Here is a 22,662-nt window from a genome sequence, read left to right on the forward strand (position 1 = left end):
ATATTCAGGCCTGCTCTCATTTTGTTTATCAGATGCTGACTTGATTTTCTTCTATCGCATAAGCTGAGCAACTTCAAGTGCTGTCTTGCCTTGGGGATGTTCTCCTGGGTGTTACTGATCTTTTAAGCCTGGTGTTGGCTTAGTGGTTAGGGTGGTGGCCTGGGATCCTAGGGTCCTGAGTTCAAGCCCCGTTGACCGCTGAATTAAAATACACCAGGAGGTTGACTCAGCCTGTCATCCTTCCGAGGTCAGCAAAATGAGCACCAGTGTACTAGTAAGGGGGACACTGCATCAGCGGCATAGCCGCGTCCCAACCAATGATGCAACCAGCAGCCACAGGCTGCACTCGATAGAGAGAGATCTTGAAGGGAATGCTTTTTTGAGACGCATTGTCACTGGAGATGACGTGTGGATCCACCAATACGAGCCAGAATGCAAACGCCAGAGCGTGGAGTGAAAACATCCGACATCACCAAACAAAAAAGAAGTTCAAAAGTCAACCATCACCGGGAAAAGTGATGTTCACACTTTTCTGGGACTCACAAGGCCCAATTTTGGAACACTATCAAGAAGGAGGCACAACGGTAAAGAGTGTTCGTTATTGTGAAATGCTCCGGGACCAATTGAAACCGGCTTTTTGATGGAGACGCCGACGAATACTGTCAAAAGGTGTTCCATTGTTGCATGATAATGCCCGACCACGTATTGCTGACAATACTGTAGTAACTCTCCGGCAATTGAAGTTTGAGGTGTTGGAGAACATCCTCCGTACAGTCAGAATTTCACCTGTTTGGTCAACTCAGACGCTTTAAGAGGCCAAAACTTTGCCAGTGACCAACAAGTGAAAGAAGCGGTGCATGTATGGCTCGTCACTCGGCCAAAAACGTTTTTCTTTTCTTCGGGAATACAGAAGCTTGTGAACTGATGGACCTAGTTTGTTGAAAAGGAGGGGGACTATGTGGACAAATGATGGTCTTGTGCATGTTCAATCATCGTTATATTAATTAAATAATAATATATTGCAGATACTTTTTGACTCGTCCTTGTATAAGATGACTTCCCTTCCAAGGAACCTCAACATGTAAGGAGACCATTCGGCTCAGCAAGCCTGCACAATGTTTGCCAACCTATGACAGTTTGTGGTTTTTTTTTTTTTTTTTTTTTTTTTTTTTTTTTTCTCTCTCTCTCTCTCTCTCTCTCTCTCTCTCTCTCTCTCTCTCTCTCTCTCTCTCTCTCTCTCTCTCTCTCTCTCTCTCTCTCTGTCTCTCTGTCTCTCTCTCTCTCTCTCTCTCTCTCTCTCTCTCTCTCTCTCTCTCTCTCTCTCTCTCTCTCTCTCTCTCTCTCTCTCTCTCTCTCTCTCTCTCTCTCTCTCTCTCTCTCCTTTTTGAAATGTTAAGCATCAAGCAAGGAAGGAACACACACACCATTTTAAAGTCTTTGACACAACTAATGACTTGGCTGTGGTTTGAAACACGAACCTCCTCGACTCATCGTGGACATTCTAACTTTAGGAATTACATCATCGAGACCGCAGAGCGTTACATTCAAGTTTGTTATAAAACATTATTTTTAGGCCACATTGCGAAATGGAGGTTTTTATTCAATTAAAAGATCACCTTGCACTGAAACCTTTGTTCAAAGACTTTCAGTATAGGCTACTGTTATTAACAACGCCGACATAGTTTGTTCAACTTTGTGATAACCAGGTCATATGTAAACACAATGCTAAACAAACTGTCATTCTATGTTGTATCTATATGTTTAAAATGTACAGCATGTTCCAAAAAGATCTGGACAACTTCAGTTATTGATATATTTAGAACCACAAATGATTTGAGACCCTTTGGTTGATATGATACAGAAACTCGTAAAGTTTTGAGGACACCATTAATACACTTCAATGTGAGCTCTGTTTGTCACATGCAGGACATCAAGGGAGGACAGGAGTTCTTGCCACATTTGGCTCAGCATGTTTGCGTCCACCAGTGTGCATTGAGCTATGATCCGAGAACGAAGACCCTGCACGTTTTCTGCCATGGTGTTGTGGACAACATCTTTGACAAACCCCCACAGAAAAAACATGAAGAGGGGTTTACGTCTGGTGATTGTGGGGATCAGGTGGTTGGTCCGTCTTGGCCAATCCAGCGACCTGAACATTTTTTCATTCAGGATGGCTCGAACAACAAATGCCTAATGAGGGGGACCTCCGTCCAATTCAAAAATGATATCGGGTTGCAGGTCTTCAATCTGTAGGAAAGCGAATCCTTCCAACATGTTCATGTAAATTGTTGAGGTCACTGTATCCTCTGCACAGAAAAACGGACCCATCAAGAGGTCATGGAGAAGGCCAAACCACACTTTGACCTTTGGACTGTCGCGTATGTGTCAATGACCACGTGAGGGTTTTTAGACGCCCAGATCCCCACATTGTGCCGGTTCCCCTTCCCTGACGCATGAAATACATGAAATCAAGCTTCCTCTTTGAACATGACCATTTCTCAGGTAATCTTCGTCATCCTCTATGCGACTAAGCATTTCCAAGGCAAATGCGTTGCATTTGGTTCCGTCATTTGGTTTGAGTTCCTGCAGAATCTGCACCTCATAGATATAAAGCTTCAGTGTTTTCTGCGAAATGCTGTGTACAGTAGTGGTTGGTAGTCACTGTTCTCTGGATGCGCGTCAGATTGATTTTCTGGGACTTTGTTGAAATGATTCACGCACTCGTTCAACGTCTGCTGCACTTGTGCTTGGTCGACCGGTACCTTTCTCTTTCTGACAACTTGCAGTCTCCTTAAACCTCTTGTACCACTCTCTGATACTGGTCCATGATGGCGGATTCTTTCCATACCTTGTACGGATATTACGCTGAACTTGCGTGCCGTATCTCGTCTCGATGAACCATTCGACGCACTGATCTTTCTCCGGTGGAGTCGCCATTTTCTTTTAAATTAAACCACCAGACCTGAAAATCAAGAAAACTTTACGAGTTTCTATATCGTATAAAACAAAGGGTATCATTGTATAATTTGTGGAACTAAATATATTAACAACCAACGTTGTCCAGGTATTTTTTGAATACCCTGTATCCCGATTGGTATCATGCTCTTTTTCTGGTTGAATGTTGAGCTTTGCCTGCATGCGCAGCTTTTCAAACCCAGCGTGAGAAGCAGCCACCGGAAACGGAAGACAGAAGAACACACGGACAGATACCACAGTTCTTGCCCGATGCTGGCCCTTTAGACCGGAGTCGATGTAGTAGTAGTACGGTTCACATAGATAATGTGATCATGATAATGGTCCGAATATGATTCTTGAGGTACCCCACTACTTACACCCCCCCCAGTTTCCAATCCAGTGACAAGAAGCTCCTCGACAAGCCACTCCACAAGCCCTCACATTAGCTAACCACCCCGTATGTGGTAGCTTATATCAAATTCCTCCCGCTATTCCAGATACACATCCAATGCACTTCCCTCATCCACCCATCAGAAATGACTTCATAGAACTTCAACAAATTTGTTAAACATGATCTCCATTTGGTAAATCCATGCTGAATTCCTGTAATTAGTTTGAAATTATTCAAATGTTTCCCTATCTGTTCGTTAATGAATGTCTCCAAACACGATTGCTGACACTGAAGTCAAACTAACGGGTCTATACTTCCCCAATTCTTATATGGAACGTTTCATAAATAACGGTTACATTTGCTATTCTCTAAACCTCGAGTACCTGTCCTGACTCCACTGAGATATTGAAGATATTGGTTAACGTCACCCTTATCCACTGTGTTAACGTCATCCTTATCCACTCTTTCAACGTCATGCTTCTGTGCTCTACTCTACCACCTCCCTTTATACTCTTGGATGCATATTATCTGCCCTGGAGTGTCATCTCATCTTAGCTCTCCAAGCTGCTTCTCAACTTCCTCCGCTCATACCTGGAATGCCTCGAAAATCCCTTCCACCCACCTAGATAGAATCTCTCAGTTAAGAGAACGACCTCAACAACACTACAAAAGTGTTAAACACACTATAAGAGTGAACAATACAAAAGTGCTACACATTTGTGTCCGACGTGGAGTGGTACATATAATAAAAAGCGGACAGAGGTACATAAAATACAAGTCGTGAAATACTTGTCCGTCAGGCACGCAAAACATTAGCCTCACTCAGGCAAGCATTGACAAACATATCGCACGGTCGCTATGTCTAAAGGACACAACTGGACTCAAATGTGTGAAAAGTCATGCAGTGAGTGAAAAAGAGGTGAGATGAGGTTCAACACACTTCTTTACCATACCTCCACCAAGTCTCACTCTTACCCTCTCTTCACCTCTTCCATCGCCCTCCTGCACCTTGGCTGTGCTTGCTCCCATCATCACCCCCTTCCTCGCAAAGAAAACCTTCACACGCTTCGCCCTTCAAGCTTCCTTCTCACCTGTCTCAACCCCCCCCCCCCCACTCACCATTCGACCTCAAGTCTCCCCACTCACACTTCTCCCTCCAATCTTCCGCCTCACTCCCCCTTCCCAAAGTTGCCCCCAATCGCGTCCACAAAGGTGTCTCCTTCCCCCACCCTCTCTCTTCCATCTCATCACTCCAACTCCTCCAATCTCCAACAACCTCTCCCCCTCTATTACTCCCTACTGTTCCTCAAGCAATCACCACCAAGCTTTTTCTCCTCATCACCCAGCCCTCTCCCCTAGCTTTTCTGCAACCGCCCCACACTCATTCAACAACTCTCCTTAACTCCCCCCCTCTTTCCTCATCCTCCCCTCCCCTCCCCTGCACCCAAAACCTCATCCCCTCCCTCTTCCTCAACAGTGTGGACCTCAAACATCCATGGCCTTTGCTTAAACCTGACAGATCTTTCCATCCAGGTTGCCACTGACAAACCAGACATAATCTGCTTAACAGAAACTTTCCTCCTTCAAGACATCTCTGACCCCCAAGTATCTCTCCCTGGTTACTCCCTCCTCCGGTATGACAGACCTGAGCCTCATCCTGGTGAGGAGTTGCTCTCATGATCAGACTCTTTTCCTCACTCACCATGCACTGCCCTTTCTTCTCCACACCCTCAGGAATACTGTTGCGGGGGCGGGTATCGGTGGCGAGCACGACCGCTAGAGGGAACAGTAGAGTCGGCTCCACTGAACACCCGGAATTTAGGTCGTGACTCTCGGATAAGTCCGACAGGCACGGGTCCCTTACAGGACCATGAATCGCCAATAATTCGACCGCGTGGGGTAGGGTCAATTGCCAAACTTCAATATACCTAATTACCCATGCGGCAAAGCTACCGGGGAATTCACACCCTCGACGGACCTCGAGCGGAACAAGCCGTTACCGTGCCCGAACAGTGTGTAACCCCAGCGGAGGTTACCAAGGCCCGTCGGTCCAAATGAACATTTTACAGTCTCGCTATTTCTCAAACCCGCACACCGTGCCAAGCCAATGAAAGAAACACAGAAACGAGCTAGAACATTTAACAAAAGGGATATTTATTTATAATGGGGCAGGGGAACACGCAAGAAGGCAGAGTTAACCGAATAAAAGGAATGACATTTACACACACGGCACTTAACGTTTCTACTTAAAAGACGGGCCCACACACAGAAACACACCCCCCAAAAAGAAATGGTGGCCGCATCCTTTATTGATACCCCCAGCTTGGAGGGAAGGTAAGCTGGAGGCAAGAGACTGGCGTGGACCTTCCCGCTTCGTGCGGTTCTCGAAGATCTGGCCTGACGGGACTCGAACCCGCAACACGATGCCGCTCCAAGCACCAGGTACGGAGGGTAGCGTCGGGCGCTAGCACGCTCCACCGGAAAAACAGGCGACGAGGCAGGCAAAGCAAGTCCGCTAGGCAGGCAGGCAAGCGATTCTCCTCCGGCTTGCAAGCAGGTGATTCACGGTGGGAAGACCCTCTCAGCTTCAACCAACGAACCCTCCGACTGCCTCACTGGGTCCCTCCACACAATTATCCCTCCTTTTTGACAGGCGGGAGGGATCCGTCTTGCGTCATTCCGATTTCATTGGACAGGCGTGTCGGGCAATTCCCCGGCTGTCCGAGATTGGTTGGGGGGGGGGGTGCTCACGTCTCCGCCCCTCGCCCAGGAAGTCGAGCAGCAATATGTTGCGTTGGCTCCCCATTGGCCGAGAGGCGGCAGACGTGCTCGCACCCCTCCGATTGGCTGAGAGGGGCGCCATGCCCGTATTTGGAGCGAAATCCAAGACGCCAACGTTCGAAGAAACCCCGCCTGGCACATTGGACTCCACCCACGTACATGCCGACACACACACGTGCAATGGTGCCAGTAGAGGATGGTGGAAGGAAGCGAAGGCAGGTGTCGTTGTCGTTGTGAAGTTTAAAATGTAAAAATCCTAACTGTAAAATAACTCAGCGCATGTACAATTAATCACCCATTAAACATAGGACGGGGACCCTACCGAGAAACACATTCTTACCGATATAACTGATCTATTGGACCTGGCTGTTGTGTGCAGTAAGCTTCCAAATTCGCAACAATACCTCTGGCTATGGCTTCCCCTCCACTCCCACCTCATGTTTATGTGTGTACTGTGCCGTCCACCAAACAGTGATGACTCCATTTACATCTCGCTCTCCGAAAACATGGACCATCTTCTATCTTCTCATCCAAACTCTCTCTTCCTCATATGTGGTGACTTCAATTGTCATCATGCCAGTTGGCTGGGTGTGGGTACCTCTCTCACCTGCCATGGCACCTCAGCAAACGACTTCTGTGACTCATTGGGACCGACACAATCTGTAAACTTCCTGACCCAGATCTCAACCAATGGTACTCCATCTCTTCTGGATCTGATTTTGACAAATTTCCATGAAAATATCCGCTGTTCTTCCTCCGCTCCAATTGGTTCTTCTGACCACGTCCTTGTCAAAGTGGACATCTCTCTGGCTGTTATCAGAGAACCACCTCAGCGCCGTCGAGTCTGGCATTTCACCCAGGCCGACTGGCAGGGTCTTCAAGCAACCATCAAACTTCTAGACTGGTCTCCCATCGCTACTTTCTCCAACATCGACACATCCTGGGAATTCTTTCAAAGAAACTTGCTCTCCCTCATGCACAGATTTATCCCACCTCATCTTCAATTGTCCTACCCTTCCTCCCACTCATGGTACACTGAAGCTTGTGGCGAGGCAGTTGTCCTGAAACAACTTGCCTTCGCCTCATGGAAGGCTAATCCAACTGAAGGCAATCTCAGTTCCTTCAACAAAGCTCGGAACAAGTGTGTGCCTACCCTCAGGAGAGCCAGGAAACAACATCTTTCTCATCTCAAGTCTGAACTCTCAAACCTGTCTCTCTCCTCCAAATACTGGAGGGGTCTAGTTAAGTCTGTTTCTGGTGTATGTTCACCCTCCATCCCCTCCCTGACCTCAAATGGCCACACAGCTGATACATGTGAAAAGGCTGAATACCTAAACTCAGTGTTTGCTTCTAAATCTTCTGTCCCAAACCCATCGCTTTCTGTACCCACCTTACCCCAGTCACACCCAGCTGTTCCTGGACTCTGTGTCCTTTTCTCCTGACAAGGTGGAGTTCTCTCATCCCCTTTTCCTGTCCAGGCTGGAGTTCCTCAAGGCAGCGTTCTGGGCCCTGTTCTTTTTCTGCTTTTCATCAATGACCTTTCCGACTCTGGGAAATCCTCTCAGATCGGCAGGCAGCAACCTCTTCACTCTCTGCAGATATGGATAAAATCACAAACTGGTCCAACATGTGGAACATGTCTTTCAATCGTGACGAATGTCACTCTGTCTCTCCGAAAGGACCCTGGAACCCACCATCTACTTTCTCAACAATCATCTTGTAGAAGTCCTTTCATTCAAGCTTCTTGGTCTCACTATCTGCCATGATCTTTCCTGGGAAAGTCACATTTCCAAGCTGGCCTCCAAAGCCAGTCGCCGACTGGGAATCCTCCGTCGTGCAAAGTCCTTCCTCGGCACACCTGAGCTCCTGACCACATACAAAGCTTTTGTCTGCAGCCTGATGAATACTGCTCTCCCCTCTGGGCTCGTGCTCCTGCCTCCCACCTTTCTCAGCTTCACGTTATGGAAACGAAGGCATTTAGGATCATTGGTTTCTTCCGTGGTGAGGCTGAATCTTTGGTCTGTCACTCTCTCACAGCAGGCAGGTCGGTGGTTTTTCTGTCTTCTGCCGTCTCCTCTCCAGCCTCGCACCGCCCCCCCACCCCCCTGCACCATCTGAGATATGTCCCCCCACCCCCATATTTCCGCAGGGCGCTCAAGGTCCGCCAGCAACCCCCTTCTGGTAAAACTACCAAAATCATGAAACACTGCTCACCTTGACTCTTTCATTCCTTTTTTCCTGTCTTTGGAACAAACTCACACACTTTCTTCAATCCCACTTCCCTCCAGGTCTTCAAAACAGCTGTTCACCACCATCTCTTACCTTTCCCCATCCAAAACCATGATCTTTTCTACCCCCGCTATTCCACCCCAAACCCACCTCCTTCAAATTCCCTGCTTTCTTTCTTGAAAGTCCCTGTAGTTTTTACACTGTTTTTTCCCTTCCCTTCCTCCCCCCCCCCTTTGTCTCCTGCTTCCCTTGTATGCTTGGTGTGTTCGCTCTCATATAAGCCTGGACATTGTACACAAACACCCCCACCCCCCCCCAAAAAAACATTCACCTGACCCTGAAAAAGTTCACCACAAGAGTAACAGAACGTTGGTGGTGAATATGAAATTGAAGGTTTAAAAGTTTAACAAAATGGCTCTGTTTAATTAAAAAGTGGATATTATTTAATACATTTTAACCACAACTGACCTCCTCCCCCCTCCCCTTCCTCCACAACACCACGACCCCCATCCCACGCTAATACCATAGAAACAAAAACTGTGTACCATGCATCACAGGATGGCTTGAATCCATCCATGAATCCATAATGAACAACAAGTGTGGTCGGAAGAACTTGGCTACTTGCTCCATACTTGCTCTCGTCTCTTTCACAAACATGCAAAATGAAGTCCGTCATTATCTGGGATTTTAAAAAGTTTTTTAGAACCGTTTTATTCATGTACAAAACGATGAAATAAATGACAAACTCGGCCAAGGGCCACTTTAACCTCGTGCAATCTGGGTGATGAACCGATAGTGAGCACGTCGCCATGTTTCAGCATAAACAGTACATACAAACTTCTCTTGTGGAGTTACAAAATAAAACTACACCGGAGGGGATTGAGGTACAGCCGTGCACAATGATGACGTACAGTGGTGGACACTGGATACAGCGGTCGACACTGGGTGCAGGGGTAGACCCAGATGAGATGTGCCGATGGACGATAATGAGGATTGGTTCCAATTTCATTATAAACTCTCATGTTCCCATGGTACAGTATAAAGAAACACAAGAGTACATAGGAATAGAAAACTTGTGGTTTAATGTTTCTTTCATGACACGCACCAAATCCACAAAGACGGTGAGTGCATACAACTCGCAATAAAAACAACGAAAACAAAAACAAAAACAACGAATTGAATAAACTCCGTTCATTTCTCCACGTGCAGCCATTCTCCCATTATCTTTGCTCCCCTGGTAACTGCGTGAGGCGGCAAGGTCAGGCTTTGAGGAAAATTATCACTCGGTTCAAAAATAGCAGGAGAATATACAGATATCCCACAATAAAGAACAAATTAAGAATGGTCTGCTGAAGTGTGTGTGTGTGTGTGTGTGTGTGTGTGTGTGTGTGTGTGTGTGTGTGTGTGTGTGTGTGTGTGTGTGTGTGTGTGTGTGTGTGTGTGTGTGTGTGTGTGTGTCTCGATGGCGTTAAGACGGTGCGATGTCGAAGGCCCGAGCGGTTTGTACTTAACACGACGCTTTCTATGTCCGGAGTCCCAATCTGAGGGATCAGAGTATGCAGAAGTCATAAATGAAAGTCCCAGCTAAAAGGGTTTTGGCCGAGCATAGGCAGTGCATCCCAAGCACGCCTCAAGCCATGGCGCCAGCCTCTGTCCCGTCCCCATTGTCTGCGAAGACCGAGAACTTGATGGGCTGGCAGTCGAGGTCGCGGAGGCAGACGAGACACGCCGTACGCGTCGTGCAGAAATCTGGCACGGAGAGTAGCAGAACACGCTGGCCTTCGGATCCTGACGTGGGTACAGTAGGGAAAAGAACCATAAACACCTCAAGCGAGTCGTGGGTCAGGCCGGATAGCGGCTGGTTTGCTGGCTACTGACCGAAGCGACCATAAGTGCACCATATGACACAAGCAACGTTTTAGGAATGCTCGACCTTGGGTTCAAACAGAGTATAACATTTCCAGCCTTAGCTCGAAAAAAAACCCAACGATGCTGTTGCTAAGTTTGGTGATTTTGAATGAATGGGTTGAAAATAAGGCCTTTCGGGTACAGGTGCAGCACAACCTCATTCTTCTCAATATCCAATGAAAGTGATTGCATGTACTAACGTTCGTAAGTAATTGCAATTGCATGTTTTAATTTATAACGTTAACAACCTCAAGGTGAACAGAAATCGTATAAACACCGAAGGTTTAAAATAACAAAACCCCCAAAACACACCTATAACCTTGGGTTCATATAAACAGCCAATTGCATAAGTCATGTCCATCTGTTCATAAGGATCTCAAGTCAGATACAGAGGGGTCTTGTGACAGTTATCAGATCTGTCTTCTCCAGTTGTCCAGCTGTCCTCATCTGAAACCCTGACTTGCACTTGTTCCCTTTCCTAACCAGATTTAATTTCCTCTTGAATCCTCATTGTAGGTTTTCCCCAAAACCTGTTTTAAAAGGTCATCTTTGAGCGAACAAAATAAAAATAAATTCCCAAGTGACGAACACACACAGAATAGCTTCATCACCAGGACAATTGCCAAGTTCCAAGGGCAAAGCACTTTAGAGTTGGTCCAATTTTGCCGAGGAAGAAATGATAAAAATAAAAAATATATAAAAATTCTAAATATTTCCCCCAATAAGGCATTTCCTCACCGTGTAAAATCTTGCTCTGGAAGCTTGGAGCATTGCCACAAAAGTAAACATGGGGACTTTCCTTCAAGATAAACGGGTCTTCCGAGTAATAGGGATAACAGCCTGTGGAAACGAAAGGACGAACAATCAGAATGAAGTTTGCGTGTACGACATTGGCGGAAAGGACAACTCCGATCCGGCGCGGAATGCACCACGATGCTGAGTGATAACTCACCGAGCGTGTCAGGGGCGGTCGGAGCCATGTGTCCCGTCCGGAGCGTCCACTCCAGAATGTGCAGCCAGTCGTCCATGCCAGAATATTTGTAAATGTCCCGGATGTTCTGACCGGACGTGCCGAGGAATCTGAACACGTTGGAGAGGATGCCAAAAGTAGATGTCAACATTTCACGATTTTATTATTTCAATACAAATCTCTTAGAGATGTGTGATTTAAATTTCTTCACCAAAGTATACCGTGCGGGAAGATAGCATTGAGATTACACCTGACTTTAAAAGTCTCGTTTTACTTAATCAATGGATGGGGTGCAAACACACAAGTTAGTTTGTTTTTTGAGGTGGGAAATAATTATATCTAGCTATAATTCCAGCAATCTCTGTGTCTGTCTGTCTGTCTGTCTGTCTGTCTGTCTGTCTGTCTGTCTGTGACCGCTGTTTCTCGACAACCACTGGTCCAATCTAAAGGCCCGGTCACACCTTGACGTTTTAGCCAACGTATGCCGATTTTTGAATTTTTTTTCTAAAACGCTGGCACACGTTGAATACGTTATGGGTAAGTTTTGATAACATTGAGAGCACGCTGAAAAACACTGCCATACGTCGTTGTACGCTGGCTTTAAACGTTGTACTTTTTGGTTGTCCTCAAATTTTTTCATGCTTGAAATTTCACGACGTATGCCGGCGTATGACTCACACGTTCCGCTACGCTGGCCAAAAGTTGTATGCACGGTCTGCGATCGTTGACAGACGTCAACACATCTGACAGACGTTCAAGTCTGAACTCTCAAACCTCTCTCCCTCCTCAAAATCCTGGTGGCATCTAATCAAATCTGTTTCTGGTGTATGTTCCCCCTCCATCCCCTCCCTTACCTCAAATGGCCGCACTGCTGATTCCACACGTGATAAAGCTGAATGTCTAAACTCGGTGTTTGCAGCTAAATCTTGTGTCCTAAACCCATCACTATCTCTACCCACTTTACCCAGTCGCACCCAACTGTCCCTGGACTCTGTATCCTTTTCTCCTGACAAGGTGGAGAGCTTGCTTTCAAACCTCGAGACAGATTCTGCAACTGGTCCAGACGGCATCAGCCCACGTGTCCTCAAAGCCTGCTCTTCTGCTCTTGCTCACCCTCTCTCTGTTCTATTCACCCTCTCATTTGCCCAAGGTCATCTGCCATCTGCTTGGAAATCTGCTAACATCACTGCCCTGCATAAAAAAGGTGCAAAAACAGATCCCTATAACTACAGACCAATCAGCCTTCTCCCAATCATCAGCAAGGTGATGGAATCCATCATCGCTTCAGATATGAAATCCTTCCTCTTCTCCAATGGCTTGATTTCCAATCATCAATTTGGTTTCAGACCAGGTCACTCTACCCTGGATATGCTGCTTCTGCTCTCCCATCAATGGATGGAGGTCCTCAATGCCAGACAGGAAATCCGAGCCGTATCCCTGGACATATCACGTGCTTTTGACACAGTCTGGCACCCTGCCCTACTCACCAAACTCTCTTCCCATGGTATTCAAGGCCATCTCCACTCATGGCTCGCAGACTTCCTCTCCTGTCGCAGTCAACGTGTGGCCCTAAATGGAGTTCTTTCATCCCCTCTTCCTGTGCAGGCTGGAGTTCCTCAAGGTAGCGTTCTGGGCCCTGTTCTTTTTCTGGTTTTTATCAATGATCTCTCGGACTATCTGGAAAATCCTCTATTTCTCTTTGCCGACGACTCCACCCTCTGCCGTACCATCTGTCATCCCTCAGACCGGCAAGCAGCAGCTTCTTCACTCACTGCAGATCTGGATAAAATCACAAACTGGTCCAACACGTGGAACATGTCTTTCAATCCAGACAAATCTCACACTCTCACTATGTCTCTTCGAAAGGACCGTTTACAACCCCCCCATCCACTTTCTCAACAATCCTCTGGAAGAAGTCTTTTCTTTCAAGCTTCTAGGTCTCACTATCTGCCATGACCTTTCCTGGGAAAGTCACATTTCCAACCTCGCCTCAAAAACCTGTCGCCGACTGGGAATCCTCCGTCGTGCTAAGTCCTTCCTCGGCCCTCTTGAGCTCCTGACCACTTACAAAGCTTTTGTCCGTAGCCTGATGGAGTACTGCTCTCCCCTCTGGGCTGGTGCTCCTGCCTCCCACCTTTCTCGGCTTAACGCTGTCGAAACCAGGGCATTTAAGATCATCGGCATGTCCCGCAATGAAGCTGAGTCTTTGGGCCTCTCACTCAATCACCGCAGGTTGGTCGGTGGTCTTTCTGTCTTCTACCGACTCCTCTCCAGCCTTGCCCCCCCTGCTCTCTCTGCGATTTGTCCCCACCACATTTCCACAGGGCGCTCAAGGTCCGCCAACAACCCCCTTCTGGTAAAACTACCAAAATCACGAATCACTGCTCATCTTCACTCTTTCATTCCTCTTTTTTCCCGCCTTTGGAATAAACTTCCTCACTCTATTCTTTCCCATTCTTCCCTCCAGGCTTTCAAAACAGCTGTTCACCACCACCTCTTATCTTCCCCCATCCAAATTCTCGATCTTTTCTACCCCCGATAATCCACCCAAGCCCACTTCCTTAATTTCTCCTGCTTTCCTTCCTGAAAGTCCCTGAAATGTCCATCTTCTCTTCGCCATGTTCCCCGTCCCATCCCCATCCCCCTCCCTTCCACAGTTCACCTAATGTGTCTGTTCCCCACTGTTTTGTCCCTTCCACTCCCGCCCCTCTTGTCTCATGCCTCCTTGCTGTGAGTTGTGTGTTTGCTCTCATACGAGCCTCGACCAAGGTATATAAAAAAAAAAAAAAAAACCACATGCTACTTGTAAGTTAATCATAAGTTGAGACACGCCGAGGTAATGTTTAGCGTACCCGAAACTTATTTCTAACATATGATTAACGTGTTGTTGGCACGTTACGCGATCGTTGCCACACATCGACAGACATTACTTTTAAGTTACTCATAGGCTGAAAGACGTCGGTATAATGGATCGTCCTTGCGTCAGCGTCCACGGCCACGGCCAGGACACTTATTTGCAGCATTCTAAAGCATTCTTCAAACTTTTCTTCGGCATGATGAGGATGTTCACACTTCGATGTCTAGCTTGGCTATGATTCCAATTGTCCATCGGCAGCGTCTATTTAAAATAGTCGAGTTTGAGCGTTTTAACACGTTCAGAAGAAACGCTTCAAATTTCCAAACCCCAGCGTTAAAAAACAAAGGCGAGTGACAGCAATTTAAATCGTTCATTGTAAACAATGAAACTAGCTGAGTGGTACCGTTTAAAAGTCGTTGAGTGTAAAAAAAATCCAATTGTTGAGCGCAAGCGTCTACTTTCAATAGTGGAGATGCAGCCATTTAAATCGTTGAGTGGCAGCCTATGAATAGCAAACCCTACGTCACCGGCAAAGATAAACTGCCGCACGATATGGATAAGTTAGGCTTTCGTTGGGCATAGTTTGTGAACGCCGGCTTCACGATAATTATTCGTTGGTATATCGTATCTATAAGTAATCAAAGCGCTCTATGCACATTATTAGTTCATTGTGCATTTGTTCAACCCGTTATGAATAGACCTAAATCGTAAAAACAAGCTATATCTCATTGTTGAAAAAGCCCCATAAAAAATTAGCCGCGAAGAACTTCGAACAATGGTGAAAAGATGTCTCCTACCCGTGGACACGCGGATGCAAGGACGATCCATCATAACCCACACCCTCCCCCTCACACTCACCTACTACTGCCAACATGAACAAACTACTACTAATACTGATACTGATACTGATACTGATACTGTTACTGCTGACATGGACATCGACTCAAAAAGGACTCGAAAACACTGTTGGGTTCCCCTTTTATGAGCAGCATTTTTATATACCAATTCCCAAAACCGCTGGGAACACGTCTTTATATGGCAGTTGTAAGCTAGAAACACGTTCATTTTTTTTTTGTCGACCGGAAGACGTCATTGGAATACGTCTACATACGTCGATGTGTGTTGGGACTACGTAAAGAATTGGTTCAAAGCACGTCAAACATAAGTTAGAAATAAGTTTCGCGTAAAAAAGACATTACCGCGACGTGTTTCGACTTGTGAGTAGCTTATAAGTAGCCTTTGTGCACGTGTGTAAGCGTCCACATATCGTGTGTAAAACTTATCCCCATCGCATGCGGAACTTGTGTCATACGCCGAGTACGTCGTAAAATTTTGAACATGTTTAAAATTTCTTGACGTACTCTACTTACTACGACGTATGATAGCGTACTTTAGCGTTGTACTCACGTATACCAAACTTACTCATACCGTATTTGTCGTGCCCCAACGTTTTAGACACATTTTTCTTAGGTCGGCATACGCTGGCAAGATCGCCAAGGTGTGACCGCGATGTTGACACTTCCATTTCTACGGCAGTTATGATTCGAATCGTTGTGCGTCAGCCTTTTAATAGGCTACGTCACGACATCGTCGGCGATGCGTGCAACGCGCTATGCCTAAGTTAGACTATCGTTGGGCATCGGTTGTGTAGGCCGACAACAGGTTCAGCATTCGTTGGTATAAGTTATCTATAACACAACGAAACGTTCTGTGTCCGTTACCAATGCGTTATACATAAGACCAAGTCGCTATGAATACGTCCGAATCTTTAAAAAAAAAAACATCAAAAGTTCAACGTAAGCCAGCGTTTTACATACATTTTAATACGTTGCCATCGCTGGCTAAAACGTCAAGGTGTGACCGAGCCTTAATTGAAACTTGCCAGGTATATTGCTGGGGACCTGAGCATGTGCCTTTTCAAGGTTTGATATTAATCAGACAAGTGTTTCCCAAGTTATGGCCATTTATTTACCAAACCAATGACAGGACACAGTGGTACGACGTGACTATTCTTTTTCTTTTTTTTGCACGTACGGCCACGCACGTACGGGCACGCACTAGTATTACGAAAGATACAAAAATAAACAAATTAATAATTTTGAGAAATTAAAACAAAGTGAAACATTACTTTAAAAACAAAAAAAATCCCCAAATATATTGTTGGTGAGAAAAATAATGAATTATCAAATTAATCAAAAGAGAGTGCTTAAGTGTTTGTTTGTTTATTTATTTATTTATTTTACACAAGCACAAAAAATGGAGTTTTTCAACATCGGAGCGTTTGATACGTTTCCACTGATAATGGCATCTCACCACCAGACTGCAGCAAGTATTCATTCACCTTCGCTTCAAGCACTCAGACCATTAAGGGAGACCATCATCAGACTGCGTGATTGTCCATCTTCGCTCCAAGCACTTAGACCATTAAGGTAGCCAATCAGCAGACTGTGCGCTTGTCCATCTTCGCTCCAAGCACTTAGTAGACCATTAGAGTGGACCCTTGGTAACCTCGTTTGTTTACTATTGTTCCAAACACGCGACACTATGCAAAGCGAACTTGCCGTAAGCAGCTTATTTCCCTTTGCTTTCAGCATTAGAGTGAATGAAATGTTCCCTTCTCTGTTGGTTGTGCTTCAGGATATCAACATACTGATATTTTACAAATGGTCTGACAGCGGAGCTTCCTCTACTGCTGATCAGAGCTGGGTGCACCATTCACGAGACTTCCTCTACCGCTGATCAGAGGTGGGTGCACCGTACGCAAGGCTTCCTCTACTGCTGATCAGAGCTGGGTGCACCATTCACGAGACTTCCTCTACCGCTGATCAGAGGTGGGTGCACCGTACGCAAGGCTTCCTCTATTGCTGATCAGAGCTGGGTGCACCATTAACGAGGCTTCCTCTATTGCTGCTCAGAGCTGGGTGCACCGTTTGCTAGGTTTCCTCTATTGCTGATCAGAACTGGGTGCACAGTTCGCGAGGCTTCCTCGACTGCTGCTCAGAGCTGGGTGCACCGTTCACGAGGTTTCCTCCATTGCTGATCAGAGATGGGTGCACCATTCGTGAGGTTTCCTCTACTGCTGATCAGAGCTGGGTGCACCATTCACGAGGTTTCCTCGACTGCTGATCAGGGATGGGTGCACCATTCACGAGGCTTCCTCTACTGCTGATCAGAGCTGGGTGCACCATTCACGAGGCTTCCTCCATTGCTGATCAGAGCTGGGTGCACCATTCACGAGGTTTCCTCGACTGCTGATCAGGGATGGGTGCACCATTCACGAGGCTTCCTCTACTGCTGATCAGAGCTGGGTGCACCATTCACGAGGCTTCCTCCATTGCTGATCAGAGATGGGTGCACCATTCGTGAGGTTTCCTCTACTGCTGATCAGAGCTGGGTGCACCATTCACAATGCTTCCTCTATTGCTGATCAGAGATGGGTGCACCATTCGCGAGGTTTCCTCTACTGCTGCTCAGAGATGGGTGCACCATTCGCGAGGCTTCCTCGACGGTTGCTCAGAGCTGGGTGCACCGTTTGCTAGGTTTCCTCTATTGCTGATCAGAACTGGGTGCACCGTTCGTGAGGCTTCCTCAACTGCTGCTCAGAGCTGGGTGCACCGTTCACGAGATTTCCTCTACTGCTGATCAGAGCTGGGTGCACCGTTCACGAGGTTTCCTCTACTGCTGATCAGAGCTGGGTGCACCGCTCAGGAGGCTTCCTCAACTGCTGATCAGAACTGGGTGCACCGTTTGCGAGGCTTCCTCTACTGCTGATCAGAGCTGGGTGCGCCATTTGCCGATTTACAGTAAACGTATTCATAGGAAACAGCAAAGAAGGGGTAAATATACAAGGAACAATCTACATATTACATAGGCAAAACAGCAGATTTTTTGACACTCCCCTTTCTCCTTTCTGTGAAGTACCGCACATCCTTTTCTTTCTCAATTTTCTCTCAAAACGTTCCCTATCCTCATCCTATTCATTTTCTATTCTCTGTGAAAAAAACACAACTTTACACCATCATATTCCTCAGCACGTATTACATGCAGATTGCCCCCAAAGATTCTCATACTTGTACACACCACATGTAGTACCAGTATGACACACCTGACACCATCAATGTCAGCCTCATACGGATTGGTGACGAGATGCAAAGTGGAGAGTGGTTGAGAGTGAGGAAGCATGCATCTGTGGAGTGGTTGTTGAGGGAGGGTGTGGTTGGCTGGATCAAACTCTCCCGGCATGGCGTCAACATCGACAGAGGTCTGTGGTGCAGCAGAAAGCCGTTGGATGGTGGCATTGTGAAAACAGGACATGTAAGAAGTCAACAACGTACCACATCTCACTTTTAATAACTCCTATTCTTACATGCAGAGTAAACAACAGAAAGCTGATGGAAAAAACACAGGTTCTGCTTTTGCAAATGAAGAGTGAGTGAAAGCCATGCTCTTACAATTAAATGACAATATGTTTTGCCAAAAGCAGAAGCATTACTCAGGATAAAAGGTGTCTGTTGGTACAAGTAGTCTGTCAGACAAAAAACAAAGGTCTAACATTTATGCAAAAATAGGTACAACTCAAACAGACAAACACTTTTCTCATTCCTTCACATTTTGTTGTGGACGCACGCACGCACATACACACCTTTACCCTAATAATTTTTTTGAGAGTTTCAAATTCACATTTTGTAATACTGAATAAATTCATGAAGAACTAGAGGGGGAGCACTTGGTAGAGTGCAAAACCTCCACCGCCAATACTGCTGGGTCACTTAGGTGAACCTGATATCCCATTCATTGTAGGTCAAAACGGATCAGACTCTACTGAACCACGATTGAATAAACTAAACTAGATCGACGCGCATGTAGAAATGCCAAAAAAGTAAAATCGAAATTTTTTTGAAAAAAAAGTTGCAAATTTTCCAAGTTTTTTTTTTCTCCAACATTTTTTTTTTTTTGGTTGGAAATCACTGAAAACATGTAGAAATGCAAAAAACAAAAATTTAAATATTTTTTCAAAATGGCCACCATAGCGACCATATTGGACTTCGGACCAAGTCCAAAATCTAATGGCATGATCCTTGGAACATACCTAATCCCCCCACCAAGTTTCGTCGAAATCCGTCAAGGAGTTTTTCCGTAATACTGTTCACAAACAAACAAACAAACAGACAGGGGTGAAAACAGTAACCTCCGTCCATCTTCGATGGCAGAGGTTAACCAGTGATTCAGACCCCCTGGGCTAACACACACACACACACACACACACACACACACACACACACACACACACACACACACACACACACACACACACACACACACACACACACACACACACACACCTCGTTTAACCGCCAGCACTGGGACACGGTCGTATATGGCGGTTATGCGAGAGTGGCGGTTGAATGGGTGGGGGGGGGAGGGGGTTGCTAGAAGGGATTCAGATGTCCGATATCAATGTTATGGTCTGTCCGTGCCACTACACAGACATCCATGCGCGCCAGAATTGATCTATTGGGGGCGCGTTTCAACAGTCTTTCGAGTTTATTTTACCTTCTATTCCATCCTGTTTGGATCAAGGGATAATAAATGGATAACAAAAATATATAATATGTAAACTATATGTACGCCAGACACAGGCCTATTCACATGTACGTAATGTATTTGTTTCTGCAGACATGTTTAAAAAAATAGAGCTCAAAAATCATGGGCTCATAGTTATTGTGCATATCATTTGCTTATGCCATGATAAGGAACTGCAGATCGTAAATTACAATCTGTACAAGTTTTTTGATTACCACTGAACACATTAGTCAAATTACGGTACTGGTGAAATGGAAAGGCTGACAAAAATATAATAGAACTGTCCATACTGTGACACAGGACATGACCACCACGAGCTATGCACATGGAAGGCTATTGAGAACTTATCAACATAGGCTGATGATGATGACTTGAAGAAGTCTGTGATGGAAGTTTGCTTAGCGGTTGCCACAGAAACTCTGTCAATCTCAAACTGCAACCGGCGTGCCGCCTTCAAACCCGAATCAGTGGATGACGGGTGGGCCTCAAGGTACCTGAACATGAGATCGATTGCGGCTTTGGCCTCAATGGATGAAGGTGGGCGTGGCACTTCAACGTCATCATCATCGCCATCTGTGGTGTCTGTGCACGCAAGTTCAACAATTTCCTCATCGGTGAGGTCTTCCCCAGTGACTATGGCTGAATCCATACTTTCAAACTCCTCAGGGGTCATCAGCCTCTCTGTGGGTATGTTGCACGCCTCCGCCATTTACTCGAAGATGTTGCCATAATCTCTGGCCGTCGACGTTGCAGGGGATGACATCGGGATGTCAGCTGACGCAATAGCACCTGTACTGGCTGTGGGAAGTATTTTCACGTGCTTCCAGCAGTTAAAGATTGTCAATTCTTCAATGGCATCCCAGGCCATCTTCAAGAAACGAATTGCCTCATTCAGTTGTAAATCTGGTGTGCGTCCAGCACAGGGCCAGATTTACCATGTGGGGGGCCGTAGGCACAATAATTGTGGGGGGCCCCAAAATTTGGAGATTAATCAACAACTTAAATTATAACTGCTTTTCATCAACAACTGAACTTGTATCCATAGATTTGGCAGATTCTGATCAGGAATGATTTGGCATACATGTTCACAAATCTTATATATTATTTCCGAGTTTGTGGTTTCGTGTCGCGCTATCTTCGACTTTGTTCTGCGCTCGAGTAACGAGATATTCGGCTTACATTATCTCAAAGACCATATGAGGTGCATGGTACAAAAAAAGTAAATAAAATGGTTCTGAAACGGCTAAATCGTATTCCACTTACTGCATTAAAGTAAAATTACTACTGATACTCTGCATCAGTTCCTTTCTCAAACACACCCACCCCAACATGTCGCGCAGAGCTCGGGTTATGCTAGTTACAATTAAATCTGACAATATGACAAGATGGACGGATTGTTATTGATATGGCTGGTGACTTATCTTTGAGCTGATGACTTATCTCTGAGCACATTCTAAAATCAAATCACAAAAATGCTGTTGCTGCAAGAGTAAGAGATAGAGATGGACCAATATAAGAAAATAACAAACGACGCGCTGTCATTAATCATACTACGAACTTCGACTAAAAATCTTCTAACTTCTAAAAACCCTCTGGACAAGAGAAATCCGAAATGGTGATTAATAGCCGACTTCCAGCGACCGCAAATATACGGCAGTGTCATCCACATCAATGAACATACACACGGTGCCTTAATCAATGGACAAGCTTCCTGCGCGACAGCGAACTCAGATATGATACTGTCAACCTGCATGGAATTGAGCACATCGGATTCGGTTGAAATGATGGTCAGATTGACCAGTCTCTGCTGCCCCATAGTGGAGCGAAGATGGTTCTTGATAAGCTTGAGTTTCGAAAACGAGCGCTCCCCGGAGCAGTTCGACACCATCAGTAAGAGGTAAATCCGAAGCAGCACTTCCTCGTTTGGGAAAGTATCGGTGAGTTTTCGCTCGATGAGAAAACTGTACGTCTCGAGTTCAGTACGGCCCGAGTCTGGCTCTGACTCCTTCATCATGGCTTGAAACTGAATCATTTCTTCTGTGAGGTCAGTTGATAGATCTTCCCGATACAGCTCGACGAGCTTCGAGCATGACTCTCGAATCTGCTCCACTTCGAGTTGAACAAGAGCACGCAGGAATCCAAATCTGTCGCTCATCTCGCTGTAAGCGTTTGTACGCTTTTCCAACTGCGACAGCAGTACGTCGATCACTGCAACGTATCCACTGATGCGAAAAGACTCCTTGGCATCTAGTTCTACTTCTGGAGTGTGTCCGGAGTCCAAGGGAGCGAGGCGGACATTACGCTTTCGTCTACACGATCCGCGAGTGAATTCCTCCATACCTGAGCGCTCCACTCCGTCAACAACGAATGTATCAAACTGATCGCGTAATGACTGCACGATGCTCGCCAGTGACTTGAGGAGCTGCACGGCTGTGTTGAGATCGGTAGCTTGTGACAGAAGGGTTTTACTCGTACGATCAAATCTACCAAGGACAGTAGACCAGAAAGCAGCATAGAACCCTATATCGAGCGTGCACATCGTTTGGTGAAGTGTCTCGGCGGTGTTTCTCGTTTCACTATTCAGTTGTTCATCGTTTGCGATTTCATCGAGGACATCCATGATTTCGCTGTAACCGTCGAGAAGAGCTCGGGTTGCATCAGAATGAGCTGATCAGCGAGTGTCGCTGAGGCGCTTTGGTACTTGCAGACCTTTGGCTTTCAGGGCATCAAATAATCTGGCGTAGCGTGACGTGGAAGCTGTAAAAAATACATACACTTGTTCCACGAATTCAAAGAATGCTGCTGCAGGTCTACAGCATGCCACGGCCGACTGACCGACTAAGTTCAGTGAGTGCGTCACGCATGGCACAAATATTGCGAGAGGGTTCTCCTGTTGGGTCATTCCCTGCATCCCGTTGTATCGGCCACTCATATTAGATGCGTTATCGTAAGATTGTCCTCGGCAGTTAGCGATGTCCAATCCAGTGG

The 22,662-nt window shown here is 46.1% G+C and overlaps 1 protein-coding gene across 2 annotated transcripts in view; it reads right to left on the bottom strand.

Annotated features, from left to right (window-relative positions):
- Window positions 1-9,421: 9,421 nt before the first annotated feature.
- POLD2 (DNA polymerase delta 2, accessory subunit) overlaps window positions 9,422-22,662 on the bottom strand; it is a 104,521-nt gene continuing 91,280 nt past the window's right edge. For both annotated transcript variants that reach the window (XM_085872451.1, XM_085872459.1), the window contains exons 7-10: window positions 18,197-18,354; window positions 11,217-11,344; window positions 11,003-11,104; window positions 9,422-10,144 (exon numbers count right to left, since the gene is read on the bottom strand). In XM_085872451.1, the coding sequence (XP_085728577.1) occupies window positions 9,987-10,144; window positions 11,003-11,104; window positions 11,217-11,344; window positions 18,197-18,354 (546 nt within the window). In that variant the 3' untranslated portion in view covers window positions 9,422-9,986. The remainder of the gene's footprint in view (window positions 10,145-11,002; window positions 11,105-11,216; window positions 11,345-18,196; window positions 18,355-22,662) is intronic.

The sequence above is a fragment of the Eptatretus burgeri genome, chromosome 1 (genome assembly GCF_056783735.1).
Source record: "Eptatretus burgeri isolate ZD-2024b chromosome 1, Ebu_testis_v1, whole genome shotgun sequence".
In the NCBI taxonomy this organism is placed as follows: Eukaryota; Metazoa; Chordata; class Myxini; order Myxiniformes; family Myxinidae; genus Eptatretus; species Eptatretus burgeri.